General features: G+C 51.6%; 1 protein-coding gene across 2 annotated transcripts; it reads right to left on the bottom strand.

Moving 5' to 3' along the window:
- Window positions 1-494: 494 nt before the first annotated feature.
- On the bottom strand, window positions 495-5810 carry Pex10 (peroxisomal biogenesis factor 10). Of its 2 annotated transcripts, none has more exons than XM_021160584.3 (6): window positions 5679-5810; window positions 4901-4981; window positions 3725-4131; window positions 2260-2435; window positions 2046-2167; window positions 495-1154 (listed from the first exon to the last, which is right to left on the bottom strand). In XM_021160584.3, the coding sequence occupies exons 1-6, from the start codon at window positions 5782-5784 to the stop codon at window positions 988-990; spliced, it is 1059 nt and encodes a 352-aa protein (XP_021016243.1). In that variant the 5' UTR covers window positions 5785-5810; the 3' UTR covers window positions 495-987. The 2 variants fall into 2 exon arrangements, with proteins under 2 accessions (XP_021016243.1, XP_021016245.1); XM_021160586.2 differs by having other exon boundaries at window positions 497-1154; window positions 2046-2181.
- Between the last annotated feature and the right edge of the window lie 10393 nt (window positions 5811-16203).

The raw sequence follows: 16203 nt of genomic DNA on the forward strand, positions 1-16203 counted from the left end.
CCTCAGAACAGCTATCAGAGGATGCACGGAAATTGGTTTATAGGAGAAAACTCACTCAAGCCAACTCTGCCAGGTCGGCAAGATGTTCAACAAGTAAAGTTGTTTGCTTGCTTGCTACCCAGCCCGACCAGAATTTGATCCCTGAAATACATGATACAGAGAACTGGCTACCGGGAAGTAGTGGTGCATGCCTTTAATCTCAGCACTTGGGAGGCAGAGGCAGGTGGATTTCTGAGTTCGAGGCCAACCTGGTCTAGAGTGAGTCCCAGGACAGCCAGGGATATACAGAGAAACCCTGTCTTGAAAAACAAAACAAACAAAAAAACAAGACAAAAAACAAAAAAGGAACTGACTCCTGCAAGGTGTTCTCTGATCTCCACACATGTGCAATGGCATGTGTGCAACCTAATACAGTTTTTAAAAATGTGCTACTCAGGGAGACCCCCTTCCTACCCGCTAGGCCAAAATGAAGACCTTCATTTTCTATTTTTCTTTTTTTAAAGATTTATTTATTATGTATTATACAGTTCTGCCTGCACACCAGAAAGGGCATCAGATCCCAGCATAGATGGTTGTGAGCCACCACGTGGCTGCTGGGAATTGAACTCAGGACTTCTGAAGAACATCCAGTGCTCTTAGCCTCTGAAGCATCGGTCCAACCCAGACCTTCATTTTCTTAGGGAGTTGGCAACATGGGTTTAGGAGGGGTACTGGAGTTGGTGAGCCCAGAGTGTTATACTTCGCTTCCAGTCTAACCTGAGCCCTGCCTCTCACAGCCCGATGGTGGCCTCTTCTTTACAGGCCTGAGTAAAACACCCTGAACTTCTGAAGCAGTGCTCAGCTGTGTGGCTTGGGAAGGGAGGGGAAGCCCACTATCTCCAGAGACTGAAGAAGCTGTCAATTACATGTGACAGACTCTCCCACCCCCCATACTGAATTTTTCCCACTTGTACCTGACCCCCTTTTTTTCCAGGTAACTGTAGTAGCTTATGCGACAAAAGAACGGTGTGGAGGTTTTATATTTCTGTGCAGCCACAGTTCTGAGGAGAAACTTTTCCATGAGTTCCATCCACCACTTGGAGCTGTCAGCGGTAGTGTCTCAGGTAGACCAGCTTCTGAGGTGGGAACTTCTCCCGGCACAGGGGACATTCTGTCTGCAGGGTAGGGTATGTTTGTCACATTGGCTGTGCACCATAGCTGGCCCTGATCCCCAGTGCATCAACTCCTCTTTTACATCATGCACAGCTGTAAATCAACCAGAAAACAGCCTCTCCCAGGGTCCCGAGCCCCAGAGGGGCTAGGCATTGGATAGTGTTGACTCAGCATAGCAGTGCCCACCCACCCATCCTCAATACTTATGAACCTTGGATCTCTAGGACCTCTCCTGGGCTCTACCCTTTGACTGAGCCTCTGCCATATCTTCCCAGCAAGCCCCACCAGTAAGGTACCAGTCTGTGTGTGCTACTCTAGATGAATCCCAGTGCTCCCTCTCAAGAGAAAAGGCTTGCTCTGCCATCTATGAGAAAGCAGGGTCCACATTCCACACTTAGACAGCTGGTACACAGTGCCCACTATGCAGACTGCTGACTTAGCAAAGTAAATGCTTATGTTTTCTGTACTGTGGCCCAGGACACCAGCCTCTTAATAGCAGGGCACAGCCACATAAAGTTCCCTCTCACTTGCAGCCTAGGCTTCTGGCCAGGACAGTAAAAGTACCTGAGTGGCTAGACATGCCAGCCAGGGCCCAGCTGCTTACATGAAGCGGTATGCTCTGGGCACCTGTCCTGGAAACGGTTCAGTGGTGTGTACACATGTACTAGCATTCTGAATGTTTGAATTAAGACAGTAAGTGTAGCCTGATATGTGCACCCAACATGTGCCATTCACCTGCCCTCAGTCAGACCTCAAGAGAGGAAGGCTGGGAACTTCAACCCCAAGCATGGTTCATATCTCACAGATGCCTACCTCTCTATCCCCAACTCAAGAGGTTTGGGAGATTGGGGCAGTGAAACCGCCATGGGTCACAGGCCTGGGAGCGCGTGTACCTTGGTGTTGCACCACTCGGTGATACACTCCCAGCAGAAGAGATGGCCGCAAGGTGTGGCCGTGGAGTGTCTTCGTTCCTCCAAGCATAGGGTGCAGAGTGGGGTTCTGCACACTGCTCTGTCTTCAAGGGAACTCCTATGGGGGTAAGTACACAGGTGAACACACCTTTCACAAAATCGGGGCATACCAAAGTACCTCAAGCTCCCTGCACACCTGCGGTGGGATAGATTGCGGTGCAGCCGCCACTCCTTCCTGGCTCGCTGCTTCTGCCTGAAGCTGTACAACTGCAGCCCCATGGACAGCACCAGATGCAAGAGGGAGATCAGCCCCAGCAGTCGGTAGCTAGTGCGAGCCTTTTGGTCCTCTCCAGGCAGTCGACGAGTACGGAGCTGTTAAGACAGGTGACCGTGGCCATTGGGATCCCTTAGGACCTGGCCTCTTGTCTGCTGGAGGTTTTATATTCAGCCAGGCCTCCTGTTGGCCATTGGCAGTGTCCCAAGAACAAGAACCAACATGGAGATGGGTTTAAGTAGTGACTGGGAACCCTAGCTATAGGGTGACCTTGAGGCATCAGCAGCACAGACCCAGGAGTCTGGATGGACCAGGAAAATGGATGAGGATTCTAGAACTGTCTGGGGACTACTTCAGAGGAAGGGAAGGAGCCCAAGGAAGAGTAGGGTGGAGAATAGCAAGGGGACCTGGACAGGTGGTTACTGTCCCTCTGACACTCTGGCCCTCAAGGATGCTGGTCTAGCCTCTGCTCTGGCTAATGGTGTAACTGCCATATACACCACAACAAGACTATGCTGTCTTCCACTTCTGCGTTCCCACTGGCAGGGAAATGAAGACACCAGGTTATATCATGTCTTGGGCTGGAACAGGAAAACTGCAAGCCCTACAGCAAAACCCAGTGCCCAGCATTCAGCAGCTATTAGGAAGGGAGGCACATCTGCTAAATTAAATGACTGGGCAGATTTTGCTTTATCTGGCAGTATGGAAGGAAGTTAAGGCCTGAGACCAGACTATGGGTGTGTCTATGATAAGTGTGTGTGGGAGGAGCGAACTGGCTGGAGGGAGAGGGGAGAGGTGGCATTTGGTCCCCTGACAGGTAAGGTCAGCATGGAGGTGATACCAGGGCGAGGTCTTTGGTGTGACAGGATACAAGGGCACTGATAGGAAGCTAGGGTTGAGGCAGGGGACTGCCAGAGGCAACAACAAGGTCAGTACAGACTGTTATGTGGCCAGCGCTGTGGTGAGGTGACCCTAAGATCTTGCCTTTCTGTTAGGGCTGCTGGATGGTGATGAACAGGGCCCTCTGCTGGCAGGGATGGATGGGGAAGGCCAGCCTCTGGGCTAGAACCTGCACTCCACACACTTCTCCTAACAGTGAAATGGACACAGCCACAGGCCCTCTGCTGAGGCCAGACCTGGCCACTCAGTCACTCACCCACCCACGCGCCCAAGTCTGCTGCCATCTTCAGTCTGTGGGAACTGGATTTCCTTTTCTGGGCTTTCTTGGAAAAGAAAACTGAACAAACTCCACTCTTTCCCAAGTATAGAATTTCGATTGCAACTTGGAAGCAGAACACTTGGCTGCGATCATGTCAGCATGGGTCCCCGAGTATGCTGCTCAGAGGATCCCAGCCTGGATACCAGTCCCCTTGGCATGGCTACTTACATACGTGATCCCTGCTAGTCTCTTGGCCAGGTGGTAGAAGGTACCATGAATATAAAACCAAGCCACGTGGAACCGATGGAGGCAGGCGAAGCCCTGTCTCAGGATGAAGACTGCCCGCTGGAGGGCCTTCCTTTGTTGTTCAGTCAGAGTGGCTGTGTGGTGACGCACCCAGCGCCGTGCCCGTGATCGGCTGCGTCCTCCAGGTAGCAGACTGCCCTGTGAAGCCCGGGGACCATCGCCATCAGCTTGCAGCTCCTGCTCCAGGGGCAGCAGTGCCTTGTCTAGCAGGTAGGGCAAGACAGCATGCAGCGCAACCAGCACTCCACGGCGGAGCCTGGAGGGCACACGCTGCTGGGATGGGTCCACTTGGATGATCCCAACATACTCCTCCCCAAGGGTCTGGTAGCCTGAGGATTAATACACAATGATGAGGGTCCAGGGACAAGCTTCCAGGCCAGCCTGTGTCTCCCCCCACTCCCCCCAGCCTCACCAGTCACCCTGAGACCTAGCCAAGGCCAGCACAACTTCTTGTTAACACCCACTGTGGCCATGCTGTGATTTCACCATGTCACAGAGACGGCCACTCTGGAATGGGCCTTGCATCCCCTGTTGGTTCTTGCTCCCTTAAGTCTTTATTCTGTTTCCCAGTCCTTCCTCTGCTGAACTCATAACCCTGTCCAAGTGATGGGATCCGATCTTGTGGCTTTCTACCTTCTAGATGATGGCTGAGTCCTAAGTATCAGGCATACATACCGCTGCTTACCTGACACTGTCACATGGAGTCAGATTAAAAAGCCCCCCATGGCTTGCAGCTAGCATCTAGTACTCCACCATGCAGAAGATGAAGCCTGCCTTCCTGTTCCTGAGGCCAGCCTTGCGGTGTACCTTGTGATCTTTCCATGTGTCTCACCATGACCCTGCTCGTAGGCCTACGTCCCCCTGCCCCCGCCCCACTCGATAGCCTCTTCCTTTTTATCTTGCAATGCCTCGCACCCATAAAAGGAAAAGCCCATCCTGCTGAGATAAAGTCTGGGGCAGTGCCCCGTCTGGCCAGTATCTTCCTTCCCGGAGATAGAGACTAATGCAGGTGATTTCCAGGAGCCTTCAGCATCCCCTCCAGACCTGGGTGGATTGTGGGCCCCTCAGTGCCCAGGACCTGCGAGCACAGACAGCTACCTGCAATTGTAGTGAGGCCAAAGTAGGCTATGTCCGAGAGCAACTCGATCTCTTTCCTCCATTCCAGCCATTTCTTGGCACCTGAGAGAAGAAAAATATTAGCTCTGGAGAGGTGAAGTGGTTCTTTTAAGATCACTCCCAGCCGGGCAATGGTGGCACACGCCTTTAATCCCAGCACTTGGGAGGCAGAGACAGGCGGATATCTGAGTTTGAGTCCAGACTGACCAGAGTGAGTTCCAGGACAGCCAGGGCTACACAGAGAAACCCTGTCTCGGGAAAAAAAAAAAAAAAAATCACGCCCCCAACTCCAGGGGAGCAGGTAAAGTCCAAATCAAGTCACTCCTAAGACGACCCTCAACAACTAGTCTCTCCCTTCACCTCCTCTGCTGCCCTTGGTGACCGGAATGTCTCTGAGACGAAGACCACCTCCTAAGAACCCCCCAACTGTACTGTCTTGAGTCAGGTACTGTCCTAGAGACATGGAGCCCAGGAAAGTCTAGGTAGTGCTAACAACATAAGCCAGAGGCGACCTGTTTAGTATCAAACCTCGGCTCTCTGAAATCCCAAATCCCTGCATGTGTGATCCACGTGTCTACCTATAAGAGTAATGATGTTAGGTCCAACCTGTAGGGGCGTTTGGAGAATAAATGGGCAAATGCTTGAGAAACACTTAAAGCAGAGACCTGCAATGTGTTCAGCAGTGTGTACGTCTGTTTTGATCCCCGCTTTCCAAGCAAACTTTGAAGCTGCCGCCTGTCTGGGTGCCCAGAACGCTCACCCGCTAGGCTGTGCAGCGCTTCACCCGCCGCGCTCCGCAGGCCTCCCAGGTAGTACTCGTCCTTCTGCGCTGCCCGGATCACTTCAGGGGCACCCGCCCGCGCCATGGCCCGAATCGCAGAGCTCGCACCGCGCCGGCGCACCTCGTGGGCGGGGCCTGTGACGCTCGACGTGCCTCCGTCGTGGGGCTGAGGCTGCGAACTCCACGCGGGCGAAGGCGGAGCCTAGGCGTGACATCTGTGGAGGCGGGATAGTGGGCGTGGCCACGATAGAGGGGTGGGGCTACCCGGGGAGGGGTGTGGTCTGTGCTTGGAGGGTGAAGCGGCACAGTGAAGTTGCCGGTAAATGACAGGGAGGAGGTGGATACCTAGTGGGTAGGACCCCCGAGAGAGCTCAGCCTCGCAGATGTGTTTTTGGCCTGATTCAGGTTCAGTTTTCTGGCAGGAGGTACGTGTCTCTGGGCTGCAAAAGTGGACCTTTTGGGATAGCCACGTGATTCCAACGGACTACTGAAGGCCCCAGTTGTTGGAGTTCCTCCTTGCCGGTGCCCTGGTTTCTTCAGCTTGGGTTGGGCAATCCCAGATAGCACCTTTGACCACTGCTAGGAGGCAGTCAAGGCTCATTCAAAGGCATGAACTTATAGCCAAATCAAATGTGACAGTTTGAAATGCAGATTCTTTGAAGGCCCAAGGCCGCTTGTGCTGGAAGCTCATTTCTACCATAACCATGGGTATGGCCTGTTCTAAGTGTCCCCTCCTGGACTGCTCCTTACACGCGACTGCTTTTTTGCATTCTCTTCTCTCAGTCATGGGGAACAAGACCAGAAACACTATTCAAGTATCTGTTGTTCTCAGGGATACCGCCTAAGTAAGTGTCTCTCTCCGTGGGCTCAAATCCTAGGCACAGCGGTGCTTTGATCCTCAAGTTCTTCCTTTGTGGGCTCTCAAGGATTCTTCCTAAGGGACAAAACCCAAGATGGCCAGCAGGTGGAGCTATCAGCCCATCTTTTCTACTAGCTTGGGCTGCTAGAGCTTGTTAACCCAAACAGATCCTGCACAGATCAGGGAAACAAGAGGCTTTTCAGTGAGGAGAGAAAGTGGAAGGGCAAGATGAATAGTGACATCATTGTAGATCAGTTCTCTGGATTCTCGGATGACCATGTGGCCTGGAGTCCTCCTTTGCTTCAGTGTTTCAGGATTCCAGAACTCTGCGGTGGAGGTAGAGCGAGAGCTCTTGCTTACAGAAGGGGCATACGGCCCTTGCCACCTCCCTTTTGACCACCCCTTGCCTTCTGAAGCACAAGGATCCTGAGACTGAGCCTTGTGACTTTCTCCTTGTAAACTCTTCCTCCTGCTTCAAGGATGGAGGACAGAAAGGCCAGGCTCCTGAGGGTTTCAGGGAAGGCACCAGAGGTGTGTCAGAGTGCTTGACAGTTGTAGTCCTGGCCTTGACTCTCGAATATCCACCTCCTGGTCTGCTTGAGGGCCACCCCAATCTGTGAGACAACCATAATGAAGTTCCCTGGGGACACCGCACTGGAGCGTCTCTGGGCTGGGCATTGACTCCCTGTCTTGGGGGCCTCACTAACTCTGTGAGGGACAAGGTGTGGCCTGCACTTTCCTTCACTTGATGGGCCTCAGGTTTCTGATCTATAGACCAGGAATAATGAAAATAACTAGTTGGTGTTTATTGAGAGGCCACCATTGCCAGCGCTGGTCACATGGATTGTGTGAGCCCACATAGAGATGCAGGTTGGTAGTAGATCTGGGACAAGATGGAATTCTGCGTCTCTTCTGGAGCAAAGGTCAGCCGTCCTAGAGGCAGTGTTTGCAGTTTTGCTCCTCAACAACAGCTACTTTGTTTGTTTGTTTGTTTATTTTTTGAGACAGGGTTTCTCTGTGTAGCCCTGGATGTCCTGGAACTCACTTTGTAAACCATGCTGGCCTCAAACTCAGAAATCTGCCTGTCTCTACCTCCCAAGTGCTGGGATTAAAGGCGTGAGCCACCACTGCCCAGCTCAACAACTACTTCTAAAGTCATACACGCTGTGGGTTTTGTTGTCCTGCCTGATGTCGTTTGCCAGGGATGCTAGCTCTGGCCACTCTGTTTTCTAACTCTATTAAGTTAAATTATATTTATTGTGTGTTTGTGTTGTATGCATGGGTATATATTCATGTTTGTATATGTGTGGGCATATGTGGATATGTAGCATGTATGAGAGTGTGTGTGTGTGTACGCCTGCAAGTGTGGAGACTCGCAAGGATGATACCTGGTATCATCTTGGATTGCGCTTCCACCTTCTTCTTTGGAGCAGGTCTCTGAATCAAAACCAGGACTTACCCACATGGCTAGTGTCTTATCAGCTAACCTACTCTGGGATCCTCCTCCTTCCATGGTTGAAATTTCCGGTGGGTCACCTCACCCATCAGATGTTTATGTGGGCTCTCAGGATCTGAACTCTGCTCTTCATACTGGTGCAACAAGCATTCTATCCGCTGACCTCTGTAGTCAGCCCTATCTGAGAAATTTGTAATATAGTTCTGCTGGTAGGGAGGCCAGAGACAGAGTAAGCCAGGACCTTGGGGAGGCCTGGGAACTGGGAGGAGATCGCCCAGCAGGTGGCTCCATTGCACCCGCTCTGTGCCCTCCCCCACCGCCACTCCCCACCCCCAGGTTAAACCTTCCAGCACCACCTAGCTGACTGATAGATGACGGTGTTACTCTTAGGCTTCCCTTTGCCTAGTGTCTTTGATTCCTTGCAAATCTTCCCTCTGCCCCTAGCAGGGATTTATCATTCTGGTGGTTGCTATACACATCACACCCAGGATGGGGCTTGCTGAATGGCTGGCAAACAAGAAAACTCCATTTCTCTACCAGATCTGGCCCTGGGGTTGTACTGCAGGGTCCACACCTGCCTTGAGGCAAGAGTGACCCTGTAAAGCCCCTGCCCTCACCTGACATCTGGTCTCCTGGGAACCTGAGGAGGGACTCTTGTCCCTGCTTTCTCTGCAGGAATGGGGAGAGGACTGCAGCCTAGGGTTCTGGGAGGCCTGCCCCACCACCCGGGGCATGGAGTGCTAGGCTTCCTTAAGTTTTTCATTGCACCCTTTAACTGCAGAGAGACAGAGGGACTGGGCAATGACCCGCCCAGGAGGAGCTCACACACAGGGACTTGACTGTTAGGGTGGGGCCTGCCCTAGGCAGGAGGCCCCTCTACAGGAGCCACAAACCTGGAAAACAGGTTCCTCCACCCAGGGCAGGCAGGCTGGAAGCTCAGAGCACCCTACAGCCAGCTGCTCTGGTTGCTGCAGATTGGAGCCCTGGAGGTACTGTGGGCACCAAGAAAGGGTGGGGGTACTGGGAGAGAGTGTGAGGCCCCAGAATGGAGCCTGGGAGGCTCTGTCTGGTGAGCAGAGATCTCTGGGAGTCTCCCCTCTTTCACTGTAGGCTTGCTAGTGAGGGTAGGGCTGAGGCAGGAAGCTAAGCCCCTTTTGAAGGCTGTGTGCCCTAGGAAGGGACCCTGAACAGTTCTGGGGGCACAGGCAGGTGGCTGGGATACTGCCCTTAGCCAGGACCCAGAGTAGGAGGTATTGTGCTGTGTCTCTGTGCTGGCCCTGGAGACCAAAGAAAAAAAGAAAAAAAATTTTTTTGGATTCCAAGTACTGAGCCACTGTGAGGCCTTTCTCCATTCTCAGAGCTTGGAGCTGGGACTGAAATAGATCCCTGGGGCTGGGGACGAAGGAACCAGGTCCTTAGCTCAGGTTAGAGGTCGGCTTAGGATTGAACCCAGGTCTGTTTGGTCCCACTCACTCACGTACAGCTCTTTGTCTGCTGATGGAATGGGTGGTCTAGCATTGGGCAGCAAGACCTTACTGGTGGTGAAAGGGAGGGGTCTTCACACTGTGACCATCATCCTGAACTGTGCCAAATAATAAGGGACTGACACAAAGGTCCCCAGGGAGTGGAGATCTGGAAAGGCTTTTCCAGAGGAGGAAGGGGCCTCTGTCCTGGAGGACACAGGCACATAGACAAGTTGTAACAGCCAGGATTCAGGCTGGCTTTCTAGCAGCCCCTGCCTGTAGGATGGAGACTGGGAGGGCTGGTCACTCTAAGACACTATAGAATGTACTGCCCTAAAGAATGATCTCTGGCCAGTGAGGCCTGAGGGAATCTAGGCTGGGAGTAGAATGGGCTTGGAAGGTCAGGGCCTCTTAGGCTCTTCCTGGACAGGGCTAGGGACAGTGTAACTAGCTGTTGGAGGCCTGCGGTTAGAGACTTTCCTTACCCCGTCGCAGCCTCCTAATAAAGAGAGTAGAATCTGGAGCAGGAGGCATTGGGGGGAATAGGAGGGTAGGCGCCTGCACTTCAGGTGTGGCTTCTGTCTTCGTGTTCCCTAAGCCTCACCTCTGTCTGTCAAACAGGAGGATGGGGGTTTAACCACCTGTACTGTAGTATACCATTCAGGAGAATAAGCGTGGGTCGCCTCCTGACTCAGGGTCAGCTGGGACTTGGTGGATGAGTAGTAACAGCCTTAAAACCAGGCTGGGATCTGCCAGCCATTATCAGCATGGATCCTAGGAGTCAAGGCTGGAATCCAGAACACCTCTGTGTCCACCTCTGCTCCAAGCCAGGGCCTATCCGAGAGCTTGTCACATGCAGAAAGCAAGACAAGCGAAAAGGCTGCCAGGTGGCAGCGTGAAGGCTTGTGGTTGGACGAGGGAGAGAGGACTTAGTTCTCTGATGATCCCTGAACTTCCAGAGAGATGCTGTGGAAGGCTTTCTTGGTCTTAGATGTGAGAGTCAAGAGTGGCCAAGGCTGGTGGGCAGATACTGTGGGATGTGATGGCCTTGACGGAGCTCTTTCCGGACAGATAAGAGACTCTGGGTCCACAGAATGTAGTTGAGGTTAGCCACAGGGATTCCTCTGAGAGCAGAGTGGCTTGGACCCAATGCAGGCGGAAGCTATCTCCTTGGGTCTGTTAGAGGTCAGAATCACGGGCAAAGCTTATTAATGTGAGCTCTGTGCCTCTCAGATGGGTTCAGTAGCTCTGGGACCTTTATGTCCATAGTGTGCTGGAGCAAGAGGGCTTTGGAGGTCACAGCCTCCAAAAGACCAGGTCTCTGTTGATGCCCCTTGTCAATGTTCCAGGTTCTCGGAGCAGTTTTGTATGGTACTTAGTCTTGCCAACCCCTGCTATTCCGTGATGGAGTCTTCAGGGATCCTCAGTTCCACTGGTATTCAGTGGCCCCATGGGCAGTGTCCCTATGGGCAGTGATCCCCATGGGCAGTGTCCCTATGAGCAGTGACCCTATGGGCAGTCAAGGGACCTGAGAAGCTGTTGCTCAGCGCAGGATTCTCTGTAAAATAAACATTGCTCTAATTCTTAGGAGATACATGCTGGATTTTCCTAAAGCTGGGCTTTCCATGTCCTTAGATCCTGTTACAACATCAACTTGCCATGTCTTGGCAGGCATGCCTCTGTGTAACTCATTGTGTATGTCTCAAGGGGGCTCTGTCTGTTTTCTGGGGGGTGGGGGAGCTTTTCAGACATTGTCTTGACAAAGAGGAGAAAGACCAACAATCAGCCATTAGCATCCAAGGGTAGGCTCTGGAGTGTTGTTGTCTCCCCTGGAACAGTTGCTCCTAAGGATGCCAGGGCAGAGATGCTCAGCTGCCCGTGGCCCTTAGTCTCAGCTGAGCCCCCTTGGGAGATGGGATTTTCCATTTGTGGCTAAGATTTCTTCATGCTCCCCCCTGAGCTTCTGCCATCTCCCTATGAGCCTAGGTATTGTTCCAGGGTGGGAGCAGGCAGTCTCTGGATACTGGGAAGGACACAGGATGGGTCTGGCCGCCGTCTTTGCTGCCCTCGTGACTCTACACTTGGGATTCCATCTAGGCTTCCAGGAAGCAAGCCTAGGAGGCAAGGTCCAGCAGGGACTGCAAGTGCTGAACGCAGCCCCTTCAGCTCTTGCTTTATTTAGATTTGTCTTGCAACTCGGAGACAGGACTCACTAAGTTTATGATTCTATGTCTCCATCCCATGCAGAGAGAGGGCCAGGGACTGGATTTGTCCCCTGAGATGTGGGCTTCTATTTCAAGAACACGTACAAGGTCACGATAGCCTCTTCCTTGTCTGTGTTTCTGACACATTCAGAAAGAAGTGCCCTGGGGGCCAGGGAAGGACCTGAATGAGATTCCAGAGTGTGACTTCATGGAAAGGCTCTGTCAGTCATCGGGCCTGGCTTCATTGCATCCCAAGGAGAGAGGACACTGCCTGTGACCTCCCGTGGAAGGCATGTTCTGCACTTTACTTTAAAGATGGGAAAACCTAGGCTCTGGGATTTTCTTAGCCACACAGGGAAGGCTTCAGGCTGAGCTCTGACTCAGGGACTGCACCTCTCCAAGTCTGTTCTTCGGGCTGCAGGTAGGAGGAATGTGGGAGCTATCAAAGCACTACCCGGGCTCCTCTCCTGACTGATTGAGGCCAGTAGATTGAGTACTGTAGCTGTTTAGCACATTGGTGCCCTGCCCTCTTCCCCCAGGACCTGTCTGAAGAGCCAGCCTTGAGTAGGCATCTTTTGTTTTGTTTTGTTTTTCCAAAATCCAAGGTATTATTCTGTTGTGACTATTTTACATAAATATTATCGGGGTGCAAAGGTTTTTATCTTCGGACTCCTTTTCATTAATTGCTAGGGACCCCAAAGAGCATTTGCTTCGAAGGGTTTATGTCTAGGAGTGTGTTGGAGTCTGCGAGGACCAGCTTGTACGAGTCAGCTCTTAAGTCTCCAGTAATTCTGTGAGCCGGATGTTGAACACAGCCATTATTAAAATCAAATTAAACTAATTACATATGTAAGACATATAAATTACATAAAACACAAAGGTAATAAACACTTAAAGCATATCACTTCCTAATTACACCCTGCTGTTTGTTATCTCTGCTCTTGTCTAGATGGGATTTGATGGTGTCTAATGTAGTGGGGATGCTACAACACGTCTGTCTCTCCCAACCCCATGCCCAGTGATGGCACCATCAGTAACTTGAAATCAACTCCAGAAGAAATATTTCTATCATGGAAATGGTCAGATGTCACACTTCCTGGGACTTATTGCGAAATATTGGCCAGCATATTCTAGTTCTGCCATTTGATACAAACCACACACACACACACCATATATATACATGCATACATTGGTACATGTGTAGATATTCCAACACAACCTCCCCACACCCCGAAGTGGTCAAGCATGGTGGCACACTCCTTTAATTCCAGCACTTAGGGGTCGGGGGGAGGCAAAGACAGGCACACATTTATAGGTCGGAGGCCAATCTGATCTGCATAAAAAGTTCCAAGCCGGGGCTGGTGAGATGGCTCAGTGGGTAAGAGCACCCGACTGCTCTTCCGAAGGTCCAGAGTTCTAATCCCAGCAACCACATGGTGGCTCACAACCATCTGTAACGAGATCTGGTGCCCTCTTCTGGAGTGTCTGAAGACAGCTACAGTGTACTTACATATAATAAATAAATAAATCTTTAAAAAAAAAAAAAAGTTCCAAGCCAGCCAGGGCTACATAGTGAAACCCTGTGTCTCAAAACAACCCACAAAATGATCATTTAAGAATTTTTACTTATAAAGTATCATTGAAAATAACAACAACAAACTCACTCTATGTAAATATAAATAACATCTTATGACAAATCCTTCTGGTTTAAGGCAAAACCAAAAAACAAAAAACCACAAAACGCCACAAGAGTGACATGTTTTGCAGCTTTGTAAATCTCACCACTGTCTGTCATATGAAGGACGGCTGGATCTGCCTATCTGCTTCTCCAACCCATCTGTCACAAAGTGTTTTGGTTGACAGAGCTAAAGAATCCTGGCCTCACAGAGATATACTACCTCTCTCATAACTGTGGGTGTTCTGCCTGGATGCTGTGCTCAGAATACTCCATGGCTTTTTAATGGTGGGGCTGCAGTGTGGAGCTGAGGCACATAGGGGCTGGGGCTGTGTCGCTACACTGACCCGCCTTGGCATACTGTATGTTGAATGGGCCTTTTTCCATGCGTGTGTCAGAATGTATGTCTGGTCCCCCGGGAGATTCCAGCTCCCTGAATTATGGAGATTTCCCCCACTATTGACACATTTCATGATGTTATGATAGTGTTGCTGCTGCCCTAGTGGTGTTTGGGGGCGCTGGCTGGCTCACAGCAGTATATACAGGTTGTACAAAGCGCTAATTTTCACTTAATTTTGAATTCTATTATTGGTGAGAGAGCCTGCGGATTCCATTTTTTGAGTGGCAAGCTTACTTTGTTCTTTAATTTGCGATGCGGTTCTGCTGTGTTGCCCAGGCTGACCTTAATTGCTCCGCACAGGTCTGTTTCAAGCCCTTACTTCTCTTTTGAGAAAACATCTGTCAGATGTCCCCACTATTGAGCCCTGGCTCACCTGCCAAGCTGCCTTTCAGATACCACAATGTTCCAAGAAGCACAGTACTTTGTCTCAGAGCTCCATCCTTTTCTGGGACACCCCACCCCCTTTTGCCCAGTGGGAGTCCATGGTTGAGATTTGGTATAAGCCCTCAATCTTGCTTCATCAGATATCTTCTAAGGGAAATAGCTACTTGTGTACGTTGTGAGTTCAAGATGGCGAAGCACACAGTGCCACCGACATTCGTACCAATCTCATTACAGGGTAAAGGACACTCTTAATAGGCTTATCGGGATCTTGGGTTCCTAAAGATTCTGGGAACCCCAGGCTTTTGTGATGCAGCGCTCTGTAGCTGGCACCTATGGCACACTTGGTTCCAAGCTGTGTTTACTCAAAACTGTGCCCTCAAGATTGCCCCCTTTTCAAAATGCTCCCCATTCTTCTTGCTTCCAATACCCTATGTACGCCCTTACCAGGGCTGCAATGAATACATTCCCATGGAACCTAGGGCTTCCCTCCTGCAGAGGACCTGTTCCCAGAGCTACTATAAAATGTCCATCCCAGTGACCTAACCTCCTGGGACCTGCTTCCCTGACGAGTGTACCCCTCTGCCTCCGGAGCTGTACTGTGTGTAAAGCCAACTCCTGAACCTGCCCCCTTCCCAAACGCTTGAGGGTGTGTGTGTGTTGCAGTGGGTGGGGGGAGGGAGGCAGGGTGCTGAGATCTGTGCTCGCCATCACTGTGCTGGCTAGACCGGCTCTGTTGTGAGCTGAGCTTGCCTGGGCCTGTGGCCTTACTGTGGCAAGCCCCAGTTTCATGCGCTCTCCACTCAGTGAGTCCTGCAGTAGGAAGCAGGAACTCATAGAGAGGTCTCAGACCGGAAAAGGCAGGAATGGCTCAGGGTGCTTAGTGGCTCCTCAAAGGGCCTAGCTACAGATTCACCTGCGCTGCCATGAGGCCCTGACCTGCCTCTTGACACCAGCATTTTTGGGCCACCATTTCCTCACCTTGAGACCAACTCCCAGTCCCAACAGCATACAGACAGGACAGAACAGCACAGGAATGAGTGGGGTCTGGGTAAGAGTGGGTGTCAAGGGTTTAACCTGAGCAGACTCTGTGCCTTTGAGTTGCTGTAGCAGGGGTACTGGCTATTAGGGCTGAGGTTAGGAGGGAGGCTGGGGTGGGTGGGGCAGGTAGACACTCATTTTACTGTCTAGGAACTGGAGATGGTCAGACTTGGAGGGGTTGGGGCAGCAGGAGCATGGTGAACTAGGTGTTGGGCAGGAGCAGATGAGAGTTCTTTCTTTCTCAGGGTCTTTTCCCACACAGAGAGGGAACACGCTTCAGTTTCCCCTTTAGGAAGCTGGAAAGATGTCTAGTGTTCTGGAAAGATGCATTCTGGCATCTCAGAGACATCTCAGTCTCAGCTCAGAGATGTTTCGGGGGAAGAGCGTCCCTGTGAGCCAGTGTGCAAGGCAGGGGTGTGGTCGCTCCATTCTTCGGGCTCTGACACAGGTGGGAGGCCCAAGGTGGAGGATGCAGAGGACAGGCTGTGGCTTGTGGTGGGCCTTCCTCACATCTGCAGGCAGGCCAGCACTGTTCAAGACTCTCAAGGGTCACCATATGCATCGGAAATAGAAGCAGCCAGCAATCCCAGAAGACAAAGAGCTGCCCCTAGCAGGTTCTCTGGATGCTCCCAGAGGTGGGAGCCTGGTACTGAGAAAGTCTGCTAAGTGGGAGCTACTCTGAAAACAGAGATTGGTCACTTCACAGAGAAAGATCTGCCAGCCAGAGTGGATATTATATCCTAGGTACTGGACAGCCTTAGGGGCTTGGACTTGCCCTCTTGACTAAGCAGGGAGAAGGTTGTGTAGACTTCTTTGTGTGCAGTCTGGCCCTACATGAGGTCACCAATGGCAGCAGGCATTTCCCAAGGGATTGAGGTTGGCATCCAGGCCAGGGTCTCAGCAGAGGCCAGGGGCCTGATGTGGAAAGTATTCTACCCTTAGCCTAGGGGGTAGCCTGGTCCTGTGGCCAGTGTGAGGTGGAACAGCCTGGTCAGGATAAGTCCTGCAACAAGAGCAGCCGAGAA

Source organism: Mus caroli, unplaced genomic scaffold (genome assembly GCF_978045245.1).
Source record: "Mus caroli unplaced genomic scaffold, Mus_caroli_1 scaffold_6, whole genome shotgun sequence".
Classification (NCBI taxonomy): Eukaryota; Metazoa; Chordata; class Mammalia; order Rodentia; family Muridae; genus Mus; species Mus caroli.